The sequence below is a fragment of the Haemorhous mexicanus genome, chromosome 1 (assembly GCF_027477595.1).
Source record: "Haemorhous mexicanus isolate bHaeMex1 chromosome 1, bHaeMex1.pri, whole genome shotgun sequence".
Taxonomy (NCBI): domain Eukaryota; kingdom Metazoa; phylum Chordata; class Aves; order Passeriformes; family Fringillidae; genus Haemorhous; species Haemorhous mexicanus.
In genome coordinates this window covers 120615386-120639797 of record NC_082341.1, presented here as the reverse complement: position 1 = coordinate 120639797, position 24412 = coordinate 120615386, and the positions used below count along the sequence as shown (strand labels likewise).

Sequence of the window (24412 nt, the reverse complement as noted above, 5' to 3'; positions counted from 1 at the left end):
TAGTGAAGTGCCCATTCTGATGTCCCAAGGCTATAAGCTAACTAAAACCTTTCTAAGTAATTTAAGGGTGCCTCTACCAAAGTAAGAACTGGAGGTAAACTTACTCCTTTTCTTCACTTGTAGATTTCAAAGCATTTCTGAAACGCTGCATATGGAATGTAAAGCAGAAATGGTGACGCCACTGGTGACTAATCCAGGGCATGTGTGCGTTAGTGATGCTAACTTGTACTTCCAGCCTCTTAATGGATATCCTGTAAGTGCCTCATAGATGGTCTTGCTTACAATGTGAGCACGCTGCCCTGCTAGTGGACAGTTTTAATTCTCTGTACTTTTTCTCTGAAATGCACATAGAGCACATCTCCAAAGCAACTATTTTGAGTTATATTTAGAAGGTCATTAGTTTTCCTTTGATCTCTGCTGCATTCAGTGTATCTCTCTCTGTGAGGCTTCATTCTGTGCTAACTTGCTTGAAGTTTACCTCCTACTGACAAAGCACAAAATGTCCTTTGCTATTCACTCCTAATATTTGAAGATCACTATTTGTTACATTTCATTTAAGATAAATTTCTCAATCTTAGTCTGATACTGTTCCAACTTAGTGAGGGCTTTATATACATGTAGTTTACTTTGGGAGCTCTTAGCTAGGTTTTCTATTAAACTGACCATTTCTTTCTCTGGAGGAAAACTGAGTGAGTGTTGCAGATGGATTATTGCATTGTAACTTTGTCGTAGAAACAGTAGCGATTGTCTCAGCAGGCCACTGACTTAGCAAGGATTGTGTGAAATACCTTCAGTATGGACGTGGCAGTAGCACAGTCACTAGAAAATTTTAATTCTCAGATTAATTTGTTTTTTTTCCAATTTGCTTGTCAGCATGTGAGATTACATCAGCAGCCCTGGTGCTGCTCCAGCTGGGTATGACTGGTCCTGCAGGCTGGTGGAGCACAGTCTGGCCAGGGATGAAGTACCAAGCTAGACCCATCCTCTAATCCCAATGCTGAACTGCCAGTTCCCTCCCCAGGGCTGAGGACTGGAGCATTCCTCTAGTGCTCTCACCCGCTGGTACTCGGTGAGGCAAGAAAGGAATCTGCCTGATTTGAGTGCCCTAAGGACAAGGAAAAGACCAGCAGAAGATTCAGTGGAGTCTGGGCACTCAGACACAGGGAAAACAAAGGGAAAGCTCTGAGTGCTCTGAAAGGAACATTGAATTAGAGAGATCATGTCTGTGACAAGAAGAAGGAATGTTTGGAGCTAGTACAGAGAATGGAAAAGGGGATTGGAGGAAGCATGTTAGACAAAGGAGAAGGAATTTGGGGGACAGACTTTATAGCAAGGCTTTTTGCTACAGGACAAGGGTAATAGTTTTAAACTAGAAGAAGCTGGATTCAAACTAGATAGAGGAGAAAAAAAGGTTTTTACAATGAGGGTGGTAAATCACTGACACAGGTTGTCCAGAGAGGTGGTGGATGCCCCATCCCTGGAAATATTCAAGGTTAGGTGGGACCACACTCATAGTAACCTGGTCTAGTTAAAGATGTCCCTGCTCACTGCAGTGGGGTTGGACTAGATAGCCTTTAAAGGTCCCTTCCTACCTGAATTACTCAATGATTCGGAGGTGCTGGAAATAAGTCCAAGCAAGGAAAGGGAGTTTCAGGGGGATAACGATGCCATTCTGGTTCCACCCGCCAGGTGGCACCCTTGGCACGGTTTGCCCAGCAGCCCAATGGCTTCGGTTTGATGGAGTTGGTCCTGTTCTGCTTCTCTGGTGCATGAGCACTGCTACTGGTGTCAGACCCGGCGATAATGCACTGCTGCTTACTTACTCCTAAACTGCTCTGCTGCTCAGGCAAAAACCAACAGCAAAGACAAGCTTCTTCTTTCTAACATAACTGCTTAGCATCACTATTCCACTGCTAAAATAACATGGATGGATATTATTTTCATATTGCTAATATCTGTAGTCAAGAAAAACTTCAGATTTTCTGAGGGTAAGGTAGAAGAATATAAAGTTACTAGAATGTCTCCATCTTTTCTTCCCCCTCCCTCATCCCCCACAGAAACCAGTAGTACAAATAACACTGCAAAATGTGCGTCGCATCTATAAAAGAAGACATGGGCTGATGCCACTGGTAAGCGCAAGTATTTGTTTTATTTTGTTTTATTTTTGTCTTGCTGTATATATGGTTTCTTAAAGAGACCACCTGAAACAGCCTGCATCATTAGGTAAAAACCATGTGTTCTTAAACTCTGTCTTAAATAGTGAACAGTACTCAATGATCCATTCAGTTTTTTAAGTGTTTCCTTTTCCTGTGCTGTCAAAAAGATGAAAACAGAGTGAATTCTGACAAGGATGAAAAACTTCTTTCATAAGCAGTCAGCATAGGAGAAGGGAGTACCGTTAGGGAGCAATTAATTCTATTTATCTCAAGCACCTATCACGGGAGAGAATTAATTTCTCTCTCTTGGTGTATTTTCTCTGGATTGATTCATGGATGAAGTTTTGTCACTGCTTCATATTGAGACTAATGTGGAGTGATGATTTCTTCTGTACATGACTAAGGAATGTCAAGAGCTCTACAGTGAAACCTCAGTTGTGTGCTTTCAGTGTTAGTGCTGAAATTTCAATCTTTATTCTCTCTAGAATTTTTTTGTCGCAAAACACATTTAAACCAAATGTATATTTTTTTTGCCTAAGTGAATGGATTAATGCAAAGAATTAAATGTCTGTTACCTAGGCTTAATCAATCCAGACAGAGACAACCTATTGGCTCACTCTAAACTGTATGCTCTTGTGACTGGAAATAGAAAATTCAGTATGTTAGATTTTGTGGGCAAAGCTACTACGCAGTTTAGAGTCGTAAGACTTCTTAGTAACTGGAACATTCTGTTGAAAACCACAAGTACTGCAGCTTGTTAATAATTGCTCTCATTTGTTACCCCTTCCCCCCACCTTTAACATTTCAGGGACTTGAAGTATTTTGCACAGAAAACGATCTATGTTCTGACATCTACTTGAAATTCTACAACTGTCAGGATCGAGACGAGGTCTATCGCCTTATTGCAAAATATATAGGTTTGGAGTATTTATTTATTAATGTAGTGTGTAGTACCTTGGGAAGGGAAATTTGCCTGGATTTTGCTCTGTTAATGTGTGGGAAGAATGAGAAAAAATAAATAGATATATAGGCTGTAATAATTTTTAATAGAAATGAGCAAAGATCAGAATGAATGTTGTGAAATGGCGCCCGTTTGGTTGTGTTTGAAGAGCTGAGTGTGAAAGCTGAGGAGGCATTGTTGAGGCAAAACTAATTTTTTAAATTTGCAACTTGATACATACTGTCATTTTACAGCCCTCTTTCCCCCCTTAAAAAAAACAAAACAAAACAAACAAACAAAAAAAAAAACCCAAAAAACCAAAAATCAAACAAGTGAAGCAAACAAAGCCACAGAACACTATCTTCAAAGTAAGGGATAAATAAGATCCACTCAGCTAAATTGTCTTTTGCTGAAAAAATATAGACTAGCTTGTGTGTGGATCCCCCAAGTCCTCAGTTAAGACCCTATTGAAAAACTTTCTGTAGTAAGTGGATTTCCAGTGCACACATAAGTACCTGAACTTTCCTCAGTCTTAGGAGTGGTTGATGAAAATTGCCATTCTGAAGCAGTTGATTTCTCATTTCTATTAAATCTTTAATGCATTAATTCCTAGAAAGTGATGGTTATCTTTTTGAAGATTGTAAACAGAAACTTCCTAAAATGTGTGGGTCCTGGAAAAAAAAGGGAGGGAAAAGGCTGAGTTTTTCTGTAATTTGAAACTTTAACAAATAATTTCAAGCTGTAATTTGAAAGTTGCAATTTATATTTACTGCCAATATTGAAAATGCTCATGTAAATTTTGTGCTATTTTATTATTGTGCCAGGACTCTAGTTCTGTTTCAATGAATTCACCTAAATATCAGTTGACATTTCCCTCCTGCTTCACAAAGAAAAAAGGCAGGGCCACAAAGGAATGATAACTTCCTTTTAGAACTGTTTTAGTATTTTATATTTTTCTTTGGAAAGGAAATAGATTCTGACATCATTTTCTCTGTTGTTAAAATACCTGCATGCTGTTAGCCTGCTTCAGACTTTTTCTGGATAATTTTCTAAGATGAAATTTCATGGTGTAGATGAAAATGCTGACAATGTTGGAGCTTAGAAATATAAAAAATGGTGAACCCTTTCCCTGAAAGTGTTTTTAGCACTTCGGTATCTCTCTGGCAGCAGAAGAGCCTCTCTTTGAACATGCTAATGCTTTTTACTTGTAGAATTTAAAGTCCTAAAGTGAAGGAAAGATTGGACTATGTCTTCTAGTGAAGATGGGAAAATGCCTTTCCATCCTATGGTGAAATAGAGGCTAAAATAGAGGCTTGCCATAATCTAATCCAAGTTTCTTTCTTTCCATCATGCCATGGTTGCATGGCATGTTGGAAAGAAAGATTATTTCAGGCACTTGCCCAGGTGCTGTATACAGACTCAATGGAAGAAAGTTTACAAATAAATAAATAACCTAGTTTTCCAGCAGCATACTTTGACATTACAACTAATAAGCAGGGTAGTGCAGTTTGAATGTACTGAGCTTCTGCCTATACTTCAAAGAGAACTCCAGGTGCATAATTCCTATTTTTTTGTGTGTAGGCCAATTTTCTTTTCCTCTGTTCTGTTTCAGTGGATGTGAAATTAAATCCTGTTCATGTACATACATGACTTCTTTCCACAAGTTACTGATAGTGGGCATCCTTGGTTACAGTAGGAAAATAGATTTGATTTTTTTTCTTAACTCAAGCAGAACTGCTTCTCGAAATTTGAAATCCTAAAGGTTACCAGATTGCTGAGAGGTGTTCATGGTCTGCAAATATTCTTCCATTTCTATGTAAATATTCATCCATTCTTACTGAGTTTGGTTTGAGCACTCCTTCTTTGATTTTTCTTTTTTGGCCAAATGCAATTGAGACCCATGTGCAGAGATATTAAAAAATGGGTGAAGTATGGTAGCTATGGCAACACGAAGTTGCCAGTTAATTCTGACTTGTTCTATTAAGAAACTGTGCCCTTAATTATTTTACAGTATCTTGCATAATGGTAATCACAGTTCAATTTGGGGGCCAAACTCCAAACCTCCCAACTCTTTATGTTTTGTTTTATTTCAGAAAATCATATTGCAGAGCACACAGCTGAAAGTTATGTGTTGCAGTGGCAGCGAGGACATATATCAAATTACCAGTATCTTCTCCATCTCAACAATCTGGCTGATAGAAGCTGCAATGACCTCTCCCAGTATCCTGTATTTCCTTGGATCATAGCAGACTACTCTAGTTCAGTGTTAGGTATGTGTATATGAAAAAGCATGTTAGGACGTCATTACCAACCTGAAATGTGTGGAGAGGCTTTTATACTGCATAAACTTCATGTTATATCAAAATTAACCTGGCATTAGTGGTCTTGGGTGTTTTCTTGTGGCTTTGCTCCTCCCCTTTAGCTTAGGGGACAAAATATCTCACCTTTTTCTGTTAAGTACTGCTCAGATACAGAGTATGTACCAAACATCTGTTTGGTTGCTTTGCAGATCAGCAGTACTGAGCATTCAAAGACGTGATTCTTATAAATGGAAAAGAAGCAGTAAAATTACTTTTTTTTTTTTTTAACAAGTTAGATGCACTGAAATGTGTAGAATCCAGGTGTTCTTTTATGATTCTTAGCATTGCAGATTGAATGCAAAAGGCTGACAAGGCTTGTGCCTGAATAGGCTCCTTGATTAAGGGTCTTAGTGCAGTTTGTGTTGGGATTTTGTCCTTTTGAGGATTGTGTCCCTCTGCAAGAAGCAGAATAGGGGAATCTTGTGGTATTCATCAGCACCTGCTCAAACACTTCAATCTGATTGTATGGTGGAACTTAACTGTAGCCTGACAGAGTGGTTAATGAGTAGGAAGAAGATGATACCAGCTGCTTTTATGCCTTTGGTAGCAATACCTTGATTAGATGATACTACTTGTAGTAACTGCCCCATAGATTAGCTATTAGTTCTTAAGAAAAAGATATGAGATTATACGTACTTGGAAGGAAGATGAGTAGCTATTTAGAGTAAGACTATGGGATTGCAGTAAGTAGGGAGGGAGAAAATTACTGGAGGGGTTCTGTGTTGGCTTTTGTTTGCTTTCTTGCTCCTTGGATAGGTAGGGGTTCTTTGTGTTTGGTTTTAAAATATTGATTAGAGTACATTAAAGTCTAGTAGAATCCTTGGAGTCTATAACCAGGCATTTGGTTTGTTTTTTTTTTAAGATCTGACAAAGCCCGAAACATTTCGTGACCTTAGTAAACCAGTTGGTGCCCTGAATAAGGAAAGGCTGGATAGACTTGTGGTATGTATATCTTGGTATTTATGTGCTGAACATTTTGTGCCTTGTACATACTGGCAATAAAAGGAGTTTTGTCCAGCAAGCTTTGGAAATTAGATCTTAGGAATTATTCTATCAAAAGTTAACTATAAACTTTATCAGAAGCAAACATACCTATAACCATGCTACATTTATTTTTCTAGCTTAATTTCCTCAGAACTGGTTTTGTCAGTACTAATTTAAAATTATTTGAATCCATTTTCTCTCTCTGACTACCTTTTCATACATATATACTTTTGAAAGTTTTGCCTTACTTTTAAAATAATATCCCAAAATCCAGTTAATGTATATATGGTGGCATTGAGATGCTATAAACATACATGGATTTATGGAACTTCAAAACCCATGGATTCGAGTGTGTAATATAACACACATGTTTGAAAGAAATAAGAAAAAGTAGTAGAAATCTTAAGCATTTCCATTTAAGAAAAATACTGAATTTGAGGGAGAGTACTTTAAAGGGAAGAAATTTGGATCCACAGAGGTCAGGGCCCTAACTCGAAAATTCTATATACTTATAATAATGCACCAATTTTTTCTGTTTCTCAAGGTAGGCTGGCTTTCCTTTCATAAGCTGTCAAACACATACTTAGAGACTTAGAAGGTCCTCAGTTACTTGGCTTTTAATTATGTGTTTAAAATTATTGTCTTCTATGGAAAGTTAATTATTTCAAAATAATATACAGAACATTAGAAAGATACTGCCAGAATAACTCCATTATATTAATAAAAAGATTGAAATATTTCAAAATCATATAGTTTCCTAAGATTGTGGAAGGCAAGAGAATATGAACAATATTGTGTTTACAGTAACAGTAAATAAAGTCTTGCTTCTAAGATCTGACTTTTACTCAAACTGTTATTGGCTTCATGCTTACTGCAGTAAAAGTCATTCTGTTTTTATTATGATACATTTTAGAATAATACATAGGAGCTTCAGACAGGAAGGAATGTCCCAGGTTGATGGAAGTCCCTATGTTCTTCCATACTCTTATGAATCTTCATGTGAAAGACAAAAAAGGAAGCATTTGTTCGAACTTCTTTGAATTTGAGTCACTGCAGTTATGTGCTAAAGTGAGAGAGGAAGAAACCACTGAAAACCTGATAGTTCTGGATGATCAGTTATGACAGCCATTTTGCCATATTGATTTACTTCTCTGATTAAAGCTGCATGGATATTAGAACTTAAGAGTTTATTTTATCATTAGAAGAAAAATTGAGGGAGGGTGGTCCTAATCTGTGTCTTTAGAAAGAAGCAGTGTTTATGTGTTCAGTATTGAGGCAAAGCAGCAGTGCTGATTTGAAACAGACGTTTCTTTCTTCCTATGCTGCAGACACGTTACCGGGAAATGCCGGAGCCCAAGTTCATGTATGGAAGCCATTATTCTTCTCCGGGTTATGTTTTGTTTTATCTCGTTAGAGTTGGTAAGACACCTTTTATAAGCTCTCTGAGCAAACACTTACCTCCAAAGCAGACAAGGTTTGGAGCAAGCTGATGCTGTTTTTCCTCTTCTTAGCTCCAGAATACATGCTCTGTCTGCAGAATGGAAAGTTTGATCACGCTGACAGAATGTTCAACAGGTTTGTTTACATTTTGTCTATAACTAGGCTGGTTTTGTTTTCAAGTATGCTTCAATGGGGAGTGCAAAGCCTAAAGTTTTTTGGTTTTTTAACAAATGTGTGATTGATCTGTCTTATCTAGCATTGCAGAAACCTGGAAAAACTGTTTGGATGGTGCAACAGATTTCAAAGAGGTAAAGAAATGGCTGGAATATTATTCAAATCTTCTCATCTGTGCTTAGTTTTCTCATCTACTGTTGATTTGAGAGTGTTTGGTTGGAGTGTGTTAGGTTGGTTTTTGTTGTTGTTTCTGCTTTTCAGTTGTGTGGGTTATGTTTTTGGGTTTTTGGGGGTTTTTTTTGAAAGGCTGGTGACTGCATTTTATGAATCCTTTATTAACTGTATATTAATCCCATATCAACTCCATGTTTGCTCATCTGTGCCTGCTTTCTGGCTTTTAGTTTAACAGAAGTATCATTGTGAATGTTAATAGAAATACATGGGAATTACCAGAGTGTGGAATAAGGCTGAAAAGACAATTTTATATATTGTCTGTTGGAATCTTGTAAGGATCGGCTTTATTGCAACACTTCATCCAGGGAGTTATTCTAGATTTTAGTCTTAACTCTTCCTTGATGTCTTAAAAATGAGAATGTAGCTATGCAATGAGAGTTCTGAAGATACTCGTAGATGTTATGGATTCAAGCATCACACATTACTTGTTAAAACATGTGCCACTCTGAATTTAGCAGTTTAGCTCAGAGAACTGTCTTGTAGGGAAAAACTGGAAAGCCTGCCCAACTTTAGGGCTTGACATATGAACTTTAATAACTTTCTTTCCACTGAATGAGATGTTTAAGTGATGAAAGCTAAGCTAATTTCAAAACTTTGGTTTTGTTTGTTTGTTTGTTTTTTAAAATTCCAGTTGATTCCAGAATTTTATGAAAATGATTCTAGTTTTCTAGTAAATAGTTTGAAGTTGGACTTGGGAAAAAGGCAAGGTGGAAAGATGGTTGAAGATGTAGAGCTTCCACCTTGGGCATCAGGTAATAATAGTCAAACTTCTTGTATTATTAATTAATTCAAGATTGCTGGAATCAAAATTCCTCAAAAATGTCTATTTTGGTTTCTTCTAAATGAACTCTTTCTTTAAAGCACTAACATAATTAATAGGTGCTTTTAATTTTTATAAGAAAATTAACATTAAGTGTGGGGTGTTTTGTTGGCTTTTTAAGAATGAGGAGGAAGAGAGATGCATACCAAAGGGATATTTTCTCCTTTAATTAACCTTTATCTTGTCAGGTCCTGATGACTTTCTTCAGAAGTGCCAAGAGGCTTTAGAAAGTCCATATGTATCAGAACATCTTCATGAATGGATTGACATCATATTTGGCTACAAGCAGAAAGGAAGTGAAGCAGTTGAAGCTCACAATGGTAAATACACATTTATAGAACTAGCAAAAATAGGGGATGCCTCAATTAGGCAATCACAACATATCTGTAATACTTATTTTGTTTTGAGTGTTCATAACTGTGCTTTGAATGCTTGATCCTTATTGGAAATAGTGACTTGTCTGGCAGGATTGCTTTCATGGTGATTTGCATCTTTGAAGATGGGCTTCAGAGGGTGGACAATATGATTCTGTAGCATTGCTGGGAATTGCTTGCACATCATGCTGTGGCAATATAGTATGGAATTAGTGTTTCCTAATTAAAAATGGAAGCCTGCAGGGTCTCCAGATAAACAGGTATTTAGCCTTCCTCCACTGTAATTTCAGTGAGAGAATTTTAATACAATTTCTCCCTCCTCCTGAGAGAATTGGCAAGGGAAAGAATGGGCTAATGGGCTCCAGGTCTTTGGAGGAAGAATGAATGAAAAAGTGTGTATTGATTCGTCCTTGTATACATACACATAACTGCATGTGAGACATTTCACTGTTTGCAGCCTTACTCTGAACATGTATCTAGCCACTATGGGCTCTTATAAAGGGGGATGTTATGTTACTGCTGTGTAGATGTGTTTTACACCTAATAGTATTACCAATGATTAACTTATTCATCAGTCTGGTATTTTAGCTGCGTATGTTACTACCCAATATGGAAGTGACCTCTTTAAAAAAAAGAGTAGCAGATTAGATTTTTAGGGTGTTTATTCCAAAAACCCTGATCCTTTTGAAGGACTTCTAGTAACAGAAAATGTTGAGATAGTTTGCACTTAAAGATGTAATAAGTTTAGGAAGAAAAGCTTCCTACTACAACAGTGGTGGGGGCAAGGATAAGCAGCATTTTGGTACTCAGCACTTTCTAATTCCAGGGAAAGATAGTTGAGATAGGATTGAAGGATAGTTGAAAAGGATTGTTTTGCTGGGGTTTGTTTGGTGTTGGGGGATTTTTTACAGTTTGGTTGGGGGTGGGTTGGGCTGTTTTCCTGCAGTTCATTTCTTTCCAGTGTACTTTCTCTACGTGTCCTTAACATACGATTGGCTATATTTTAGAACTGTAGGGTTTGGCATGCAGTTATACTGTGAGGATAAGTGTCAATTACAAGGTACCACAGACTTTAAATACCGTAAATCAGCATATAAATGATGGCATCTATATTTTTACCTCTCAAAAGAGACCACTAATGAGAGCACTTTTTATGCATAATATGCTGCTTCTGATGAAGTATGAATTTTTATTAACATAATGGATTGCAGACATTTAAGTAGATAAGAGAGTCAGAAGGGATCTGTGTGTGAATGAACTTCGGTCAAAGCAAATATTCTTAAGCAGAGGCCTCAAAGTCATTTGCGTCACGGCAATTCACCTGGAAAGGTGAATACACAGATCTTTCTGATCATTCTTTATTACTTTCTGTTCCCTGTCTGAAAATTAACCAAAGATCCAGTTATGCAACTGTGCTTGCTTTCTTATTTATCTGTTTATATATTTATTTACTGGGGGTAGGTATTTAATGAAGCCTAAGTAAGCGATCCTTCCTCTATGAAAGTACTGAAAAGTTTCCTTCTGAAACTTCTGAAAATTTCTTGGAAGTCCTAAGTTTTTTCAGGTAAAAAAACAGGAATAAAATGTAAGACCTCAAACTAATGCCTGCTGAAATAGCTTATTTGTGAGCAAAAATGCAGCTCTGTTTATAGGAAGACAAAAAAAAATGAGCCTTGTATATCTACATTGTACAAATAAACTTTTTTTTCCAGTGTTTCACCCATTAACTTATGAAGGAGGAGTGGATTTAAACAGGTAATTAACAAGAATCTGAATGTTTTTGTTAAAGCAGTTAGCTAAGTTTCTCAGTATCTCTCCAGGTTCTCTGTCAGCTGTAAAAGGGCTCTGCTCATGAATGGTATTGCTCTTCCATTTTATACTCCCAAATATGCAGAGAACCAGCATCATATTCTCAGTTTTAGCTTGCATTAAAAGACTGTTTCTTAAGTATTTCTTCAGTCTGGCTTTTCTGGAAGTGCTTCATTTTTTCAGTTATACATAAACAAAGTTATGAAGCTGTTATATGATTGTAAATCTTCCGTAAATCAGTTCTATAAGAATATGTGATGGCCTGTAATGCTGTAGTAACTGCACACACAGTTCCATGCTTTTGGGGAAGGGGAGGGAAAAAAGTACTTGCCTCCATGGCTTAACTATATATCTTGCTTTGTAAAGTATTATGGACCCCAATGAAAAAGTAGCTCTGCTGACACAAATCCTGGAGTTTGGACAGACGCCAAAACAGTTGTTTACAACCCCTCATCCTCAAAGGAAAATTGAGAAATTGAAAAGCTTGTCTCGAACATCTAGTCACAGCACTTCCATAGCTGAGTCTCCAGGTAAATGTTTAATAGATTACCTATGTGAAGGATTTGTAATTTTGAGTAGTTTCTTTCTCCCACAGGATCTCATTATTCAACTCTCTTGGCTACTTTCCCTGTAAGCCAACTCAAGATAAATCCATGAACTAAATCTTAAAGAAAAACAAAACCAGACCAGTTTCAAATTTCAATATACAGGTGTTGCCCTGTAGTTTGTCTTATGTTCCAGTGGTTTCCTCTGGGACTATTCAACCTCTGCTTCTGAAGCTGTGGGAGGGCGTTCATCCCTGGCCTTTCCTGACACTTTAAATTCAAGCTGATGTGACAGCAGTTTCAGTGACCATATCTGCAGGCATTCTAAATGATGCAAAGATTTGTTTGGGTTTTTAACAGGAATGTCTTAGCGGGGGAGGGGGGGGGGGGGTAATTAATTAATTAGCTTGATCAAAGTAAATCTTAAGAACTTAAATTAAGCATCTGAATTTTTTCTACTTTTCCATTACTTGAATGAAAATCTGAAACGAAATTTTTTCCCCCTATACCCCTACATACTGTAGAGACAGATTTGATTGAATAACTTTCTTCCAGAAGAGGATTTTAATGCCCTCACAGGCTTCTGTTCAGGGCAGAACTTAAACCACTTCTCCAAAACGAAGATGCTATTGTCTTCATAATGTACATAGTGATTTAACTATAAATTGGCCTGAAGATTCACTTTCTTTCACTTGGAAAGATTTTTCTCATTTGATTTCTTCAATTCACTTACCATTTGATGGCCTTCACTTTGAAGCAGAGGAGTGCTACTTAGCATAGCAACCCGTAGCATCCAATGGGGCAAGTGGGGCTTTGGGAGTTGTACGTGGTGATATTGATGGTTGTATATTAAATATATTTTCTGCCTAAGTCATTAATTCACTTATCAACAGTTTCTCTAGGGTTTGACCTTTTTATAATCAATGTCTAATTATCTCAATTTTGTTGCATTTTTAGTCCCTTAACTTTTGCAACAGTGAAATGAAGATGTTTCTGGATTTTCTTTTTTTGTTTGTTTGTTTGTTTTCCATTTTGGAATTACATTCCGTAAAGTCTGCTGTTTAAAAGCACTAATTTGTTGAGAAAAATCCTGGTTTTTACTGTGGAAGCCTATGCAAATTCAGCAAGAGATTTGGGAATAAAAGTTAGGGATCTTGTCACTCTCTGCCATAGTCTAAGGATCTTATTTCTGAAGCTCTGCATGATTTCTGTAATTTCATATTTATGTCAGCTAGGTATTTGAAATATGTCTTTTTCTTTTCTATTTGTGATGGAACTTTATTGTGGCATTTTATTGCAGTTTCTCCAAATGAAGAATCATTTGAAGATTTGACAGAAGAAAGTATAACACTTGCCTGGAACAATATTGCCAAACTAAAATTAGATACACAGTGTAAAATTCACAAAGAGTAGGTACTATTCTTTCCAGTCAAAATTCTCCCACTGAATTGGGGGGTGGGGGGGATCTGCATGTCAATCTGAATGATGGTTTAGGGTTTAAGGTAAATACTTTTCTTTGGGAGATGACTTAGTGATTTGATTATGCAAGTTGAACTTGAGTATATGATGGGTTATGAATCCAGAGAAGGTATTTGTAGGCTTGATTTTTTCTATCATTTTTCCTTAGCTCTAGATCTGTATAAGTTCATTATCATTTTAGTACCTTAGGCAGATATTGATTGCTCGTCTCTAAAACTGATAACAACAGCCAGATAAAAACTTCCTTTTTTTTTTTTTATAACATCAGGAGGACACAACTTTATCCCATCAGATTTGAAAGATTAAACATTTAAGTTGTTCCACTGTACACCTCAAGCTGCTGCTGCATGAGCAGTTTGCCAAGTCTCCAGCTATAGGTTTTTAGTTAATCTGGGTACCAAACTACTGTTCTGGTGGATTCCTAGGGATTTAAGAGTCAGTAGGGGCACTTTTCAGGTGAACTTTGAAAATACCTAATAATCAACAACATCAGCTATATTTTAAAGAGCAGGTTTTCCTTTGCCCCCATCTCTTGTCCTAGTGACTGGGCTGGTTAGGAGGATTTCTTGCTACCTTGAGTCCAGCTACTTTCTTGGTGACTGTAATCAAATCTAGGAAAACATTATCATATCCCTAAAACAACGTCATATTTTTAGTGAGAATCTGCTACCAGATTGTTAGCATTAAAGAAATCCTGATCCTGAAAAGAGACTCAAATATCAGCTTCTGATTATTTTTATTACTTTTTTTTCCTGAAGACTGCTGAGAAATAATGAGACACAGCTGTGTAACAGAACTTTGGCTGTGCAGGATGCTCTGTGCTTCCTAATTCCCTGACATAAGCTTTGTCTAAATTTCTTCCTATAGTGACTTTGCCAGTGTCAAATTAAAAGAGAAAAAATGTGCAAGTTCCAATTCCTGACACTTGAGGTTTTCAGTATCTGCTTGTAGGCAGCTTCCTGATTTTTTGTAGCTAATCCAGAATTGGAAAAACTAAATGTGAAACCATTTATCCATTTATCTTCTCACACGGGCAAGTCCATTCTGATGAAGATGGAGTTCTTACAGAACACTATAGGGATCCTGTCCTGGTGTTTCACATATTATGTCAAGGTATATTTTTGTCTCCAGGCAGATAACACACCACTGTAGTGTTTTTAATCTCCTGGAATGTCTTAGCTCTTACAGAGATCATATAACAGATTTCAGCTCATATAACTATTTACAGTATGGTGGTTCAGTTTCAAAATCTATGAAGTCACCCACAAGCTTACTTGTATTAAACAGGGCAATTACTGGAATAGCAGTCACTTGCAATGGGTCTTCTGTTTTCACTACATCCCAGGGTAAGTATTGCACAGGTATTTACCACAATCTGCAGTGTAAATGCAGGTTATTGTTGTTTTTTTAACAAAATGGCATGAAACTGAAATATATATCTGATGTAATTAAATAGCTAACTATATGAATTTGCTCAGTTTGAGATGATTTTGACTCAAGCATTTCAATATTATCTAGGCTTGGAAGATCGTTTCAGTGATAATAATAATGGATAATAATGGAAGTTTGTCCATTTAGATACCAGAGTTCTCTTAGAGTTTGATGAGCATGGGGTGGTCCATCTGCACCTGGTACAAAACAGGGTAGTTCCAGGCTGAAGTAACAAGTCTTATAAAGAGTTTCTCAGAGACTATGAGAAACCTGTGTCTGCTTTTCATAATAAGATAGTCAAGCAGGAGTAAAATTATTAGCTTCTAGAATATAAAATAGTCCTTTTATTTTCTATTTTGTCCCTTATCCCCAGATTCAACTTTGAAGATGTTTTCCAAAGACTCGAAAACCATCCAGAGAAGTGTCTCCTTTTCAAACATGGTAGGCTGCTGTCAAAATAAGAATGAGATGATTGGGAATCTTCTAAAAGCTGCTCAGTGAGATGGCTCTTAGCATCCATCAATGCCTCTTTTCTTTCCCCTGCCTACTCAGTTGTATTGTGTGTGAATAATTTAGCAGAGTGAATTGAGACTCTCTCTCGCCAGCAGAGAGACAGAGCACATTCTGCAAATACAGGGAAGAAGCACTAAATGGTTACACTGGCTCTGTTCTGTTGCCCTGCTACCCAGGGAAGAGCTTGTGGTAGACAGTCTGGCATGAGCATGCTCAGTCTTCCTGAGCAACCTTGAACTGCCATTGGGACCAGAATTTTAAAGCTTAAATTCCACCACATGTTCAGATCCAGCATTGCCTTACTGCACCCAAGTGTTTGAAGCCTGTGAGTCAGCCAGCAGAGGAAAACCAAGCACAGGGAGTGGAATCGTTGCTGGGTGAAAATGAGCCATCCTTCTTCCATGAGCAATGGAAGCTCATGCAACTTGTGAACAACACTTTCCCCCTGCTCCTAAAAGAGCTGGGAAAGGGATTCTGAATTTGATTTTCTGTGCTTGAGCAATGTGGCCAGTCCGGGGTTATAAAGATACACTCCCAGTTGCCATATTCAGTCTTTTATTGATGCAAGACACAAGATACATCAGTTTTCTCTCTACCTACCACCATCTCTAGGGGGAGCAAGAATGGCAAATGTGTTGTCCAGACAGAAGCCATAGCATGCTCTGACTGGTCCCCAAGTAAGTTGCAGGATCAAGACCCTGTGGTCTGCCATGGGGCACATTAGCAGGTGAATCTAGATACATCAATTCCTAATCTTCAGCCAAGGGGAACTTGGGAACATTGTTTCTTGGCTCTGTGAAAAGGGAGCTCTTTGACTCCTAAGCCAAAAGTCTGTTTTTCATGAGGAGGCTTTGCATACTCTTATTCTTCTCCCCTGCAGTTTTAGTGCTGGTCTAAACACTTCAAGCAATGCTAAAAGGAGTAGTGTTTACAGTCCAGCAGCTTACTGTTTTCAAACAGACCTAAAACATGACCAGTAATGATAGCAGGTAAAAGCACTGGGCTGATTGTTCGTTTTTTCCTTGCCGTTTCCAGTGATGGTCATGTAACTGAGCAGGTATCTGTAAATAATGTTTGTTGTTGAAAGTAGTAGGAATTAGACAGTTGTATTTCTTCTTTGAAAGACCTGGGCTAATAAGTACCTGTGATGAAGAACAAACATCCAAAGAATCTGCAATTTTAGTTTCTGTTAGCTACTTGTGTCTAGAATTTAGAGCAGCTTACAAGAGGAAGGGCTGACCCACTTACTTCTGAGTGAGGAATTACATACCATGTGCTTGAAATACCAGTTTCTTTAAAGATTTATCAGTTCTGCATGTATTTCTGAACCTTTCTGCTACCTTTAATAGAGATTAAATATTCTTGATGTTCAGTGTCCAGCGTCTAAAGTTTTTCTTGATCAGTGTTCATATAACATCTGCATGTTTTGAGGTTTTTTTAATAGAAGATTAAAATGCTTCTTGTTGTCCAAAAGCATGTTAATGTACTTGAATTGGATTTGGGGTAGGAAATTGAGTTTTTTTTTTTTTCTTCCTTGCAGGCTTTGTCATCTTGTCTAATCTTACCAGGAGATACCACTGTCATAACTTCTTCATGGGACAATCATATGTGTGTATTTACTTCCTGTTGACTTTATTGAATTTCATGGAGTGCCTTGGTTGCTATGATTATGATTTTAGATAATGTTACAGAAAATCATCACATTTTTAAAACACAGTCTGTATTTCTAGTTTATCCCACTAGATTTCTGTTAAAAACTACAGAAACAAAGTTACTTTATTTAAAAGAAAAACCCTGAAGTTTTACAAAATGTAATGCTTTTACAACCTTTCTCTGTTAGATATTTTTATTCAATTGCGTTTGGAAGACAGCAAGATGTCCTGTTGGGCCATGATGATGCAGTCAGCAAGATCTGTTGGCGTGATGGGCGCTTATTTTCTGCATCTTGGGATTCCACTGTGAAGGTTTGTAGATGGGACTGTTACAGTTGCATGACTATTTATAGCCAGCACTTTGTAATAATCCACTAGCCAAATGCTTTGGGTGGATGTACCTGTTGTACTAGAGTAATAACCTGGCTAGTATCACAATAAGTTTATTTCCAGAGTTTATTCTTCATTTAGTTTTAGCTCAACTGTTTCAAAGCTAAAGTATTTTTTTCAGGAAATTTCATTCATTATAACTTACTGTAAAAAATGAGGATTCTGAAGACAAACTGTATTTGTTGGAGAAACTGGAATGTTTTGCAACTTTGGCAATTACGTTTCTTGGGTGGAATAGATTTCTAAGATGTTTAATAATTTTGTAATTTACATTCTTCAGCTAAGAGGAGCAGAAACTTGCTAATCTAAAGAGCATGCCTACAGTTAGGTGGAAAGATAATTTAGAAGCTAGAGACAGGAAAAACTTTCCCAAAGCCTGCTGTGTATGATTTTTTTGGCAAGTACACATTTCGTGCAGTGATATACCCATTCTTAGGTAGGCTCTGTAGGGTATCTGGAGTCAGCAGAGTTGTGTTCACCACGTGGTTCTGCTTAGGGTAAAGGAATTCAGGTGCCATTGCTGTACTCTGCCACATAGGCAAGGCCCACAGTGAACACAAGCACCCCACCCCTTGTAATGTGAGAGTTCAGCACTGAAGGGACTCATCTGGGGTTATATTACTGCTTCCTTGAGCAAACACAACTGTCTGTGTTGTAGGTGTGGCACTGTGTTCCTGGAGAGACCTTGAGCAATAAAAAACACCACTTTGAACTGCTTGCACAGTTAGAACATGATGTTAGTGTAAGTATGTTGATGCAGTATCTGAGAGCAAGAAAATTCATTGATGATTTAAATCATGACCTAGTGGTAAAGCACAAAGATTGGGTTAGGGGCTGAGGGGTGTGTTTTGGGAAATATGTGTAGGGGTAGGGGCTTTGTGTTCTGTTGGGGGTTTTCACTGGTGGTTTGGCACCAGTGTTCTGGGTTGAAAGGTCCATTTCTTGGGACTGAAGCAGCAATGTAAACAGAGGTTTCTTAATTTGTCTTGCTCAGCTTGTATGCACAGAATTCCTATGGGGGGCAGGAAGAATTGGGTGGTTTTATTTATTGGGTAGTTTTGAAAACAGAATGATCTTTTTTCAAGTGTTTTGATCGTTACAGCTTCCTCTTAATGTAAGGCAAGCAAATGAAAAAGACATCCTGAATTGTTTACCATGCTATTATGGTAAATAACTTAGTGAATTTCACTGTAAATATACAAACACATTGTGTGCAATGCCTCATAAATGTGTAACTGCATACTTTTGTTTATGGCCTCTAACATCAGTCTGTGAAGATATTTAGAATGACTGTGTTCTAAACCTTCCTAAGAGTTAGTTTTTTAATAGGTCACAACGTTGGCAAATGCTGAAACGATTCTGATAACATTTAAGTACCCAAGAGAACTGGAAACAGCTGATGGGTAGGAAGTTTTTTAAAAGTTAAAAATTTTACCCTTTAGGGTAGAGTCTACTTAGATGGAGAGTATTGGTTCTAAAAGCAATCTGAAATGTCACTTAGCATTTCTGATTCTGCAAAGCAAAAGCTTTTTAAAAAGGTCTTCAAAGTGACCTATTTTTTCTTCTTATAGTTTGGATTTTTCACACTTGTACCTAATTAAGGATGTTGAGAATTAAATTCAAAGCTTTTCATAAATTTCCTCTTAGGGATAGTGGGCTTGTTTTGTGTATGTTTAAAACCTGTTTCAAGATGGTTCAGATGGTTCACATGAAAGAAGAGGAGAACTCATGGGATGTTTAACTTTCTAGGTAAATACAATGGACCTTAATGCTGCAAATACCATCCTGGCATCTGGAACCAAAGAGGGTACCATTAGTGTTTGGGATGTTACTACAGCAACAGTGTTGCACCAGCTGCCACATCATTCTGGGACTGTATTTCATGCTGCTTTTAGTCCTGGTATGTTGGATTTCAGTTTTTAATATGCACTGTTGGGAGTTTCAAAGGGAATCTTATTCTTAATACTATGTAATATATCTTATTGGAATTACTGCTTTAAGGGGGATGGTGAGATGTTTTGGATTGTCACACATCTCCTCTGTAAAGAATTTAATTGTAGACAAGGCCATGCTAGGCTGCAGACCAGTGATCTAGACTCTAAACCAATCTTGTTTATCTTTGCTTGCTTAGAGACTTAATTTCCAGTAAATTATTTATAGATAAGTAGGTTGGGTAATGTCTCATCCAACACGCTGATCACAGAGTGCTTTGACAACTAGAACTGAATGTCTGAACATGCTTTTTCTTGTTGTTGTTCCTTTTATTTGCTTCCTTCTTTTGTACAGACAGCAGACATCTACTGAGCACAGGGGAGGACTGTTGTTTTAAAGTAATAGATGTACAAACTGGAATGCTCGTATCTTCTGTGACCACTGAAGAGCCACAGAGGTAATGCTGAGAACATGCAGGTTTTGGAGCTGGGTGGAGATGGTTGGTGACAGCAGAGTGGGAAGGGCCATCATACTGGGAACTTTGTTTTATTGAATCACTTTTTAGAGTGAAAAGACTGACATTCTAGCATGTTGTGTGTGTTATGATCAAGCTTTCCAAACTGGGGCAAAATCAAACAGCTCTCTAAGTAAACAACTTTTCAACAACAACTTCCATGTCACTTAGAGATGATGACAGCTGTCGCTAACCAGCTCTTCCAGCAGCTGAATTACTGAAATGTCTAACAAGTAGAGTTTTCTTATTTTTGGATTTGTTGTGGAGGTTTTGTTTTAATGTTTTCTTTTTATTTTGATAGTCTTAAAAAAATATGGCTTTTAAAATCAAAGACTGATCACTATTTTCCAGCACCTGAAAAAAGTATACAGTTATTTATGGTTTATCAGATAAACAGATGGAATGCTTACTCTTGCTGGAGTAAAAATATAGCAGCTATACATGGAATACACTTCATTTTTTTGTGGGTATACATAATTACATATGCATGTTCACATATATATTTTCACTCATTATTTACCTGAAAGTCATTTTTGCTTTTTAAGTGATGGTTTCAGGAATATGAAGTGGCAGAAGCGAAAGTGGTGGCTCACGAGAGCACTGGGATATATCACACACATCCGTAGCTGACTTGGGCCCTCTTCTGTTATGGGATTATGTTTCATACTCTGCCAGGGGAAGGCCTGGCTGGGTCTAGGGCAGTCACAGAACCAAATTTGAGTCATCGGTCTTTAAAATAATTTGGGAATAATCACAAAAAGACTGTGTTGAAAGGTAGTTTCCTTTGGTTTCATATCTCTATTTCCAGTTCTTTTTTTGTCCTAGTTTGGAAATATTTGGCTGTCGTCATGCAAAAAGCCTGACATGAACTAATTTACTTGCAGGTGCTTCAAATGGGATGGAAATACCATCTTATCAGGATCTCAATCTGGTGAATTGCTGATTTGGGACCTTCTTGGAGGAAAAGTTACTGAAAGAATCAAAGGGCATACAGGTATGCCTGAACTATTTCCATTCTCAAACTGAATGTGAGATTCCTATTTTCCAGCTTTTGTAGTACTGAAAAGTTTGAGTCATCTGCTCAGGCAGCTGGCTGTTCCTGATGTCAGCTTTACGTGAAACACCAGAATTAAAAGTAGGTCCATGTGAGCCTCCTAGGAAATCAAGTAAGAATGGAAGAATATTGCTTTGTAGAAGACTGGCCAAAGGGAAATTACTTTCAATTTTTCTAATTCACACAACATTGCAAAAGTCAACATTTTTTTACCTCTTGGCCCTAAAATATAGTGTAGATTGTACTGTATCCTTTGCCAAAGTCCAGACTGAGTCTAGCAACGTTAAGTCAAGTTCTCTAGTAAACTTGTTTTGGATGGGGATTTATAGGCAGATTAAATGTATCTAACTTCCCTGCTGTAAGTTTTACCTGTGGAGAGATCATTCTGTAGTTGGGGACTTTGCAGAAGTAGGCTTCTGAGGCATATGCTACAAGATGTGAACACACTTTTAACATGAAAATTCCAAATGGCAGTGAAAAAGCTTATGCTCCATGAAAGCTTTCCGTAGTTGCCGTCTGCATTCTACATAGCAATGATGTTTTCTCTCTTGTACCAAAAGTCAGCTGAGGCAATGGAGCATGAGATCCTTACTGTGAATAAAAGCAGCTACCTGGGACCCTACTAAAATTCCTCATAGCATATATGGTGTCAGTGTAATCCAATGCTCAGACTATGCTAAACTCTCTCAAAAAAAGATCTGTTCTGTCATCTCAAGTACCACACTTACTTGCATTTGGATTTACTTGTTTGTGATTTTTGTTTCCCAGGTGCTGTAATGTCCATGTGGATGAATGAACAGTGCAACAGTGTTATCACAGGAGGGGAAGACAAACAAATCATGTTCTGGAAACTGCAATACTAAGTGCCTTTCCCTCCAGTCATTTAAATGAACTCTAATTTTAAACCAAACCTTTTAAAGGAACTTAACTCTGTGCAATGATGGCTGCTGAAGTTCAACCAGATAGGAAGCTTTGTTCAACCACAACTTTCTATGTTGTGTTGACTTCACTGAGAGCTCTTTACTTCCATAGAGTATGCATTTGTTTTTCATGGACTATCATACTGAAATTGCTTGTGTAAAATGATATCTGATATGAAATTAAAGACTTATTTTTCTGTAATTAAAGAGCTCGTTTCTTGCCGTTATTCTTTGATTTACATGGAATGTAACATAGCTTGTTGTTTGAACTGCTTTGAAAGAAGAAGCATTTGCATTCTTAATTTAAGCCTTTTAGGGTGTGTGGAGCTTAATGCTGTCTGTCACGTGCAGTCAACATTTCTTCTTTGTGGAGATGCATGTGATTGCAAATACTGCTTTGAACACCGCAGCAGCTGCTGTTCTGAGCAGGCCCCAGTCTGGGCTCCTGGACAGTCCTTAGCTGTGGCTATTTGCAAAGGCATACAGCACAATAAGACCAAATTCTCTCTTGCTTTTTCTTACTCAAAACCAGCACTAATGTATTGGTCTGAAAAGAAAGCAAGCGTAAAATTGATCTAACAGACCAGATACACATACATGTGTTGGGATAAATATTCCCCTAATCCTGTGCCTGAAGTTGGAGCATAAAAGACTATCACTCCTTCTTTTCCTCATTTTTATTACTATCCTTTTCTCTTAGTAATCTTCAGCATTTTCATGTTTTGTTTAGTGTTCCCAACCTTCTTTAACGCAAATCACCTTTGGGATGGAATTTCAGTATGGCATTTAAACAGAGCTACAGTTCCTGGGTTTATCCAATCCCTCAGCTGTCTTAACCCAGGAACAAAGCAGTGTTGCACAAGGATTACTTTCTCTGTAGGACTTCAGGGTATCTTTTCCTGGGAGGAGCTGTTCTGAAGTGAAAGACTTGAAATATTTAAATTGTTTAAATGAAGTTTTTAATGGTTTATTTATAGCAATAAGCATTTGCATTTGCAATGCTGCCTGAGGATGACTGAAGATCTATTTATTTCTCTGCTGGTCTTTCCTACTGCTGGTGTTGAGGCGCCCTGGCACTGTGTCCAGGGCAAGTGTTCCACTGAACTGTGTTCAGTCAGACACCCTGCCTTGGGTTTGACACCCAATAACTATTCCAAGACACAGCTGTTTCTTGGTATTGTAAAACAATCAGCTTGTGGTTAGGTGCTGTTCTCTCATTCCCCCAGTCTTCTGTTATGCTGGAGTGTGAGCTTATTTTTCAGTAAGGTAAGGCTATTAAACCAAAGTGGTATTTATTTCAGCTGCACTGCTCTCTTGGCTTAGCAGATAACTAGATTTTTATGTAATCAATGAGTGTGTGTGGTGAAGCCTAAGCCATTCCATGCACGCCTGCTGTGCCAGTCTTAGTCCTGCAGAAGAATGTTTGGTGTCTGCCCTATTTCTTCACCTTTGAATTTATTTATTTCCCAAACATATCTGTGTGTATGCAAACATGGTAGAATGTGATTTTTGTACACTTACCTGGAAATTGCTTGGGTGAATTCTGGATTGTCCTTTGTCACTAGGGGGCCTCCTGCTGAGCTAAACCAGATGAAAATAACTCAGAACTGAGGAAGCAGAAGCTTCAGGGTCAAGCTCCCTGAGAGAATATACCCTTTTGGTTAAATATGGATGCATGGTATGCACAGCTCTTGACTGCAGCTGAGGTTACCTTGTGCTGTAAAGCATGCTCACAAAACAGAGCCCTCACCCTACTCCATTGCCTAAAGCAACCATAGCTTTTTAAAGGGGAAAAATCAAGTTAACCCTGTTGACTGGATACTTCCTTCCAGTTTCTGTGAATTTATGTATGTGCATTTAATCATAAGTTACTCTTCAGAGCCAGCTAATTTCTGCCTTAAAACAGGAGCTTTTTGATTATTCTTTTACTTCTGGTTGCTATCTGCTATAGCTGGAAGTTCTTGTATTGACATTCTACCACTGTTTTTTCCAATGGATTGCCCCAGTAGTTCCAGCAATCTGATAACAAAAAAAATAAGTATTGTCATCTTACATTCCCCCAACATAGTGTTGTCTTGCTTTACTTTTTTTTTTCAGTTTTAGTTTTAGCATGATTTGTTTAGTAGGGAGTCACAAGATTTAAGTAACCAAATGCCACTTGTTAAGCTGTAAACAGAGTTTTAGAGCCCAATTACATCTATAATCAGCCCTTGCTGACTCATCTGCTCCTAAGTACAAACTGGTTAGAAGCAGTGATCGGTGCCTGCCTGGGCTCCAGGGATTTCACAGCTAAGCAAAGGAGCTTGGCAAAGCCCTCAGAGATAAATGCAGGCACAGGGCTAGGCCCATGAGGCTGAATTATACCAATGCTACATGAAACCACCAATTACTGCCAGTGTAGGCTTGCCACAGTGGTTCCACAGACATCATTTAGTAACCAAACAGTCCCATTAAATTGGCTTGCAGGACGAATTTGATCACCTCTCCAGCCTGAAGTGCTGTAATGGGTTTTCTCTGGGTTACCATAACAGAGAAATGCATTTGAGAAACAGCAAGCTACATACCAAGACACTTCTTCACTGCTGAACTTCAGTCCTTCCTGGAAAAGCAGGTCTCCCAACCCAGGAAAAGCTACAATTAGCAACACATGCTAATGAGGAAGACATTGTTTATTGCAGACTGCCAAGCTCT

General features: G+C 37.8%; 1 protein-coding gene across 3 annotated transcripts in view; it reads left to right on the top strand.

The window, feature by feature from the left end:
• Positions 1-21928, top strand: part of NSMAF (neutral sphingomyelinase activation associated factor) — a 38651-nt gene extending 16723 nt beyond the window's left edge. The window contains exons 10-31 of one of the 3 annotated variants that reach the window (XM_059861007.1): positions 124-253; positions 2058-2129; positions 2965-3073; positions 5190-5366; positions 6319-6398; positions 7769-7859; positions 7952-8015; positions 8137-8188; positions 8920-9040; positions 9297-9428; positions 11195-11237; positions 11658-11821; positions 13137-13245; positions 14603-14661; positions 15120-15187; positions 16800-16867; positions 17100-17223; positions 17960-18043; positions 19051-19201; positions 19588-19690; positions 20632-20741; positions 21570-21928. In XM_059861007.1, the coding sequence (XP_059716990.1) occupies positions 124-253; positions 2058-2129; positions 2965-3073; positions 5190-5366; positions 6319-6398; positions 7769-7859; positions 7952-8015; positions 8137-8188; positions 8920-9040; positions 9297-9428; positions 11195-11237; positions 11658-11821; positions 13137-13245; positions 14603-14661; positions 15120-15187; positions 16800-16867; positions 17100-17223; positions 17960-18043; positions 19051-19201; positions 19588-19690; positions 20632-20741; positions 21570-21664 (2206 nt within the window). In that variant the 3' untranslated portion in view covers positions 21665-21928. Of the gene's footprint in view, positions 1-123; positions 254-2057; positions 2130-2964; positions 3074-5189; positions 5367-6318; positions 6399-7768; positions 7860-7951; positions 8016-8136; positions 8189-8919; positions 9041-9292; positions 9429-11194; positions 11238-11657; positions 11822-13136; positions 13250-14602; positions 14662-15119; positions 15188-16799; positions 16868-17099; positions 17224-17959; positions 18044-19050; positions 19202-19587; positions 19691-20631; positions 20742-21569 lie in introns of those variants that run through there. The other 2 variants (XM_059861015.1, XM_059861021.1) reach the window with 2 other exon arrangements.
• The last annotated feature ends 2484 nt before the right edge of the window (positions 21929-24412 follow it).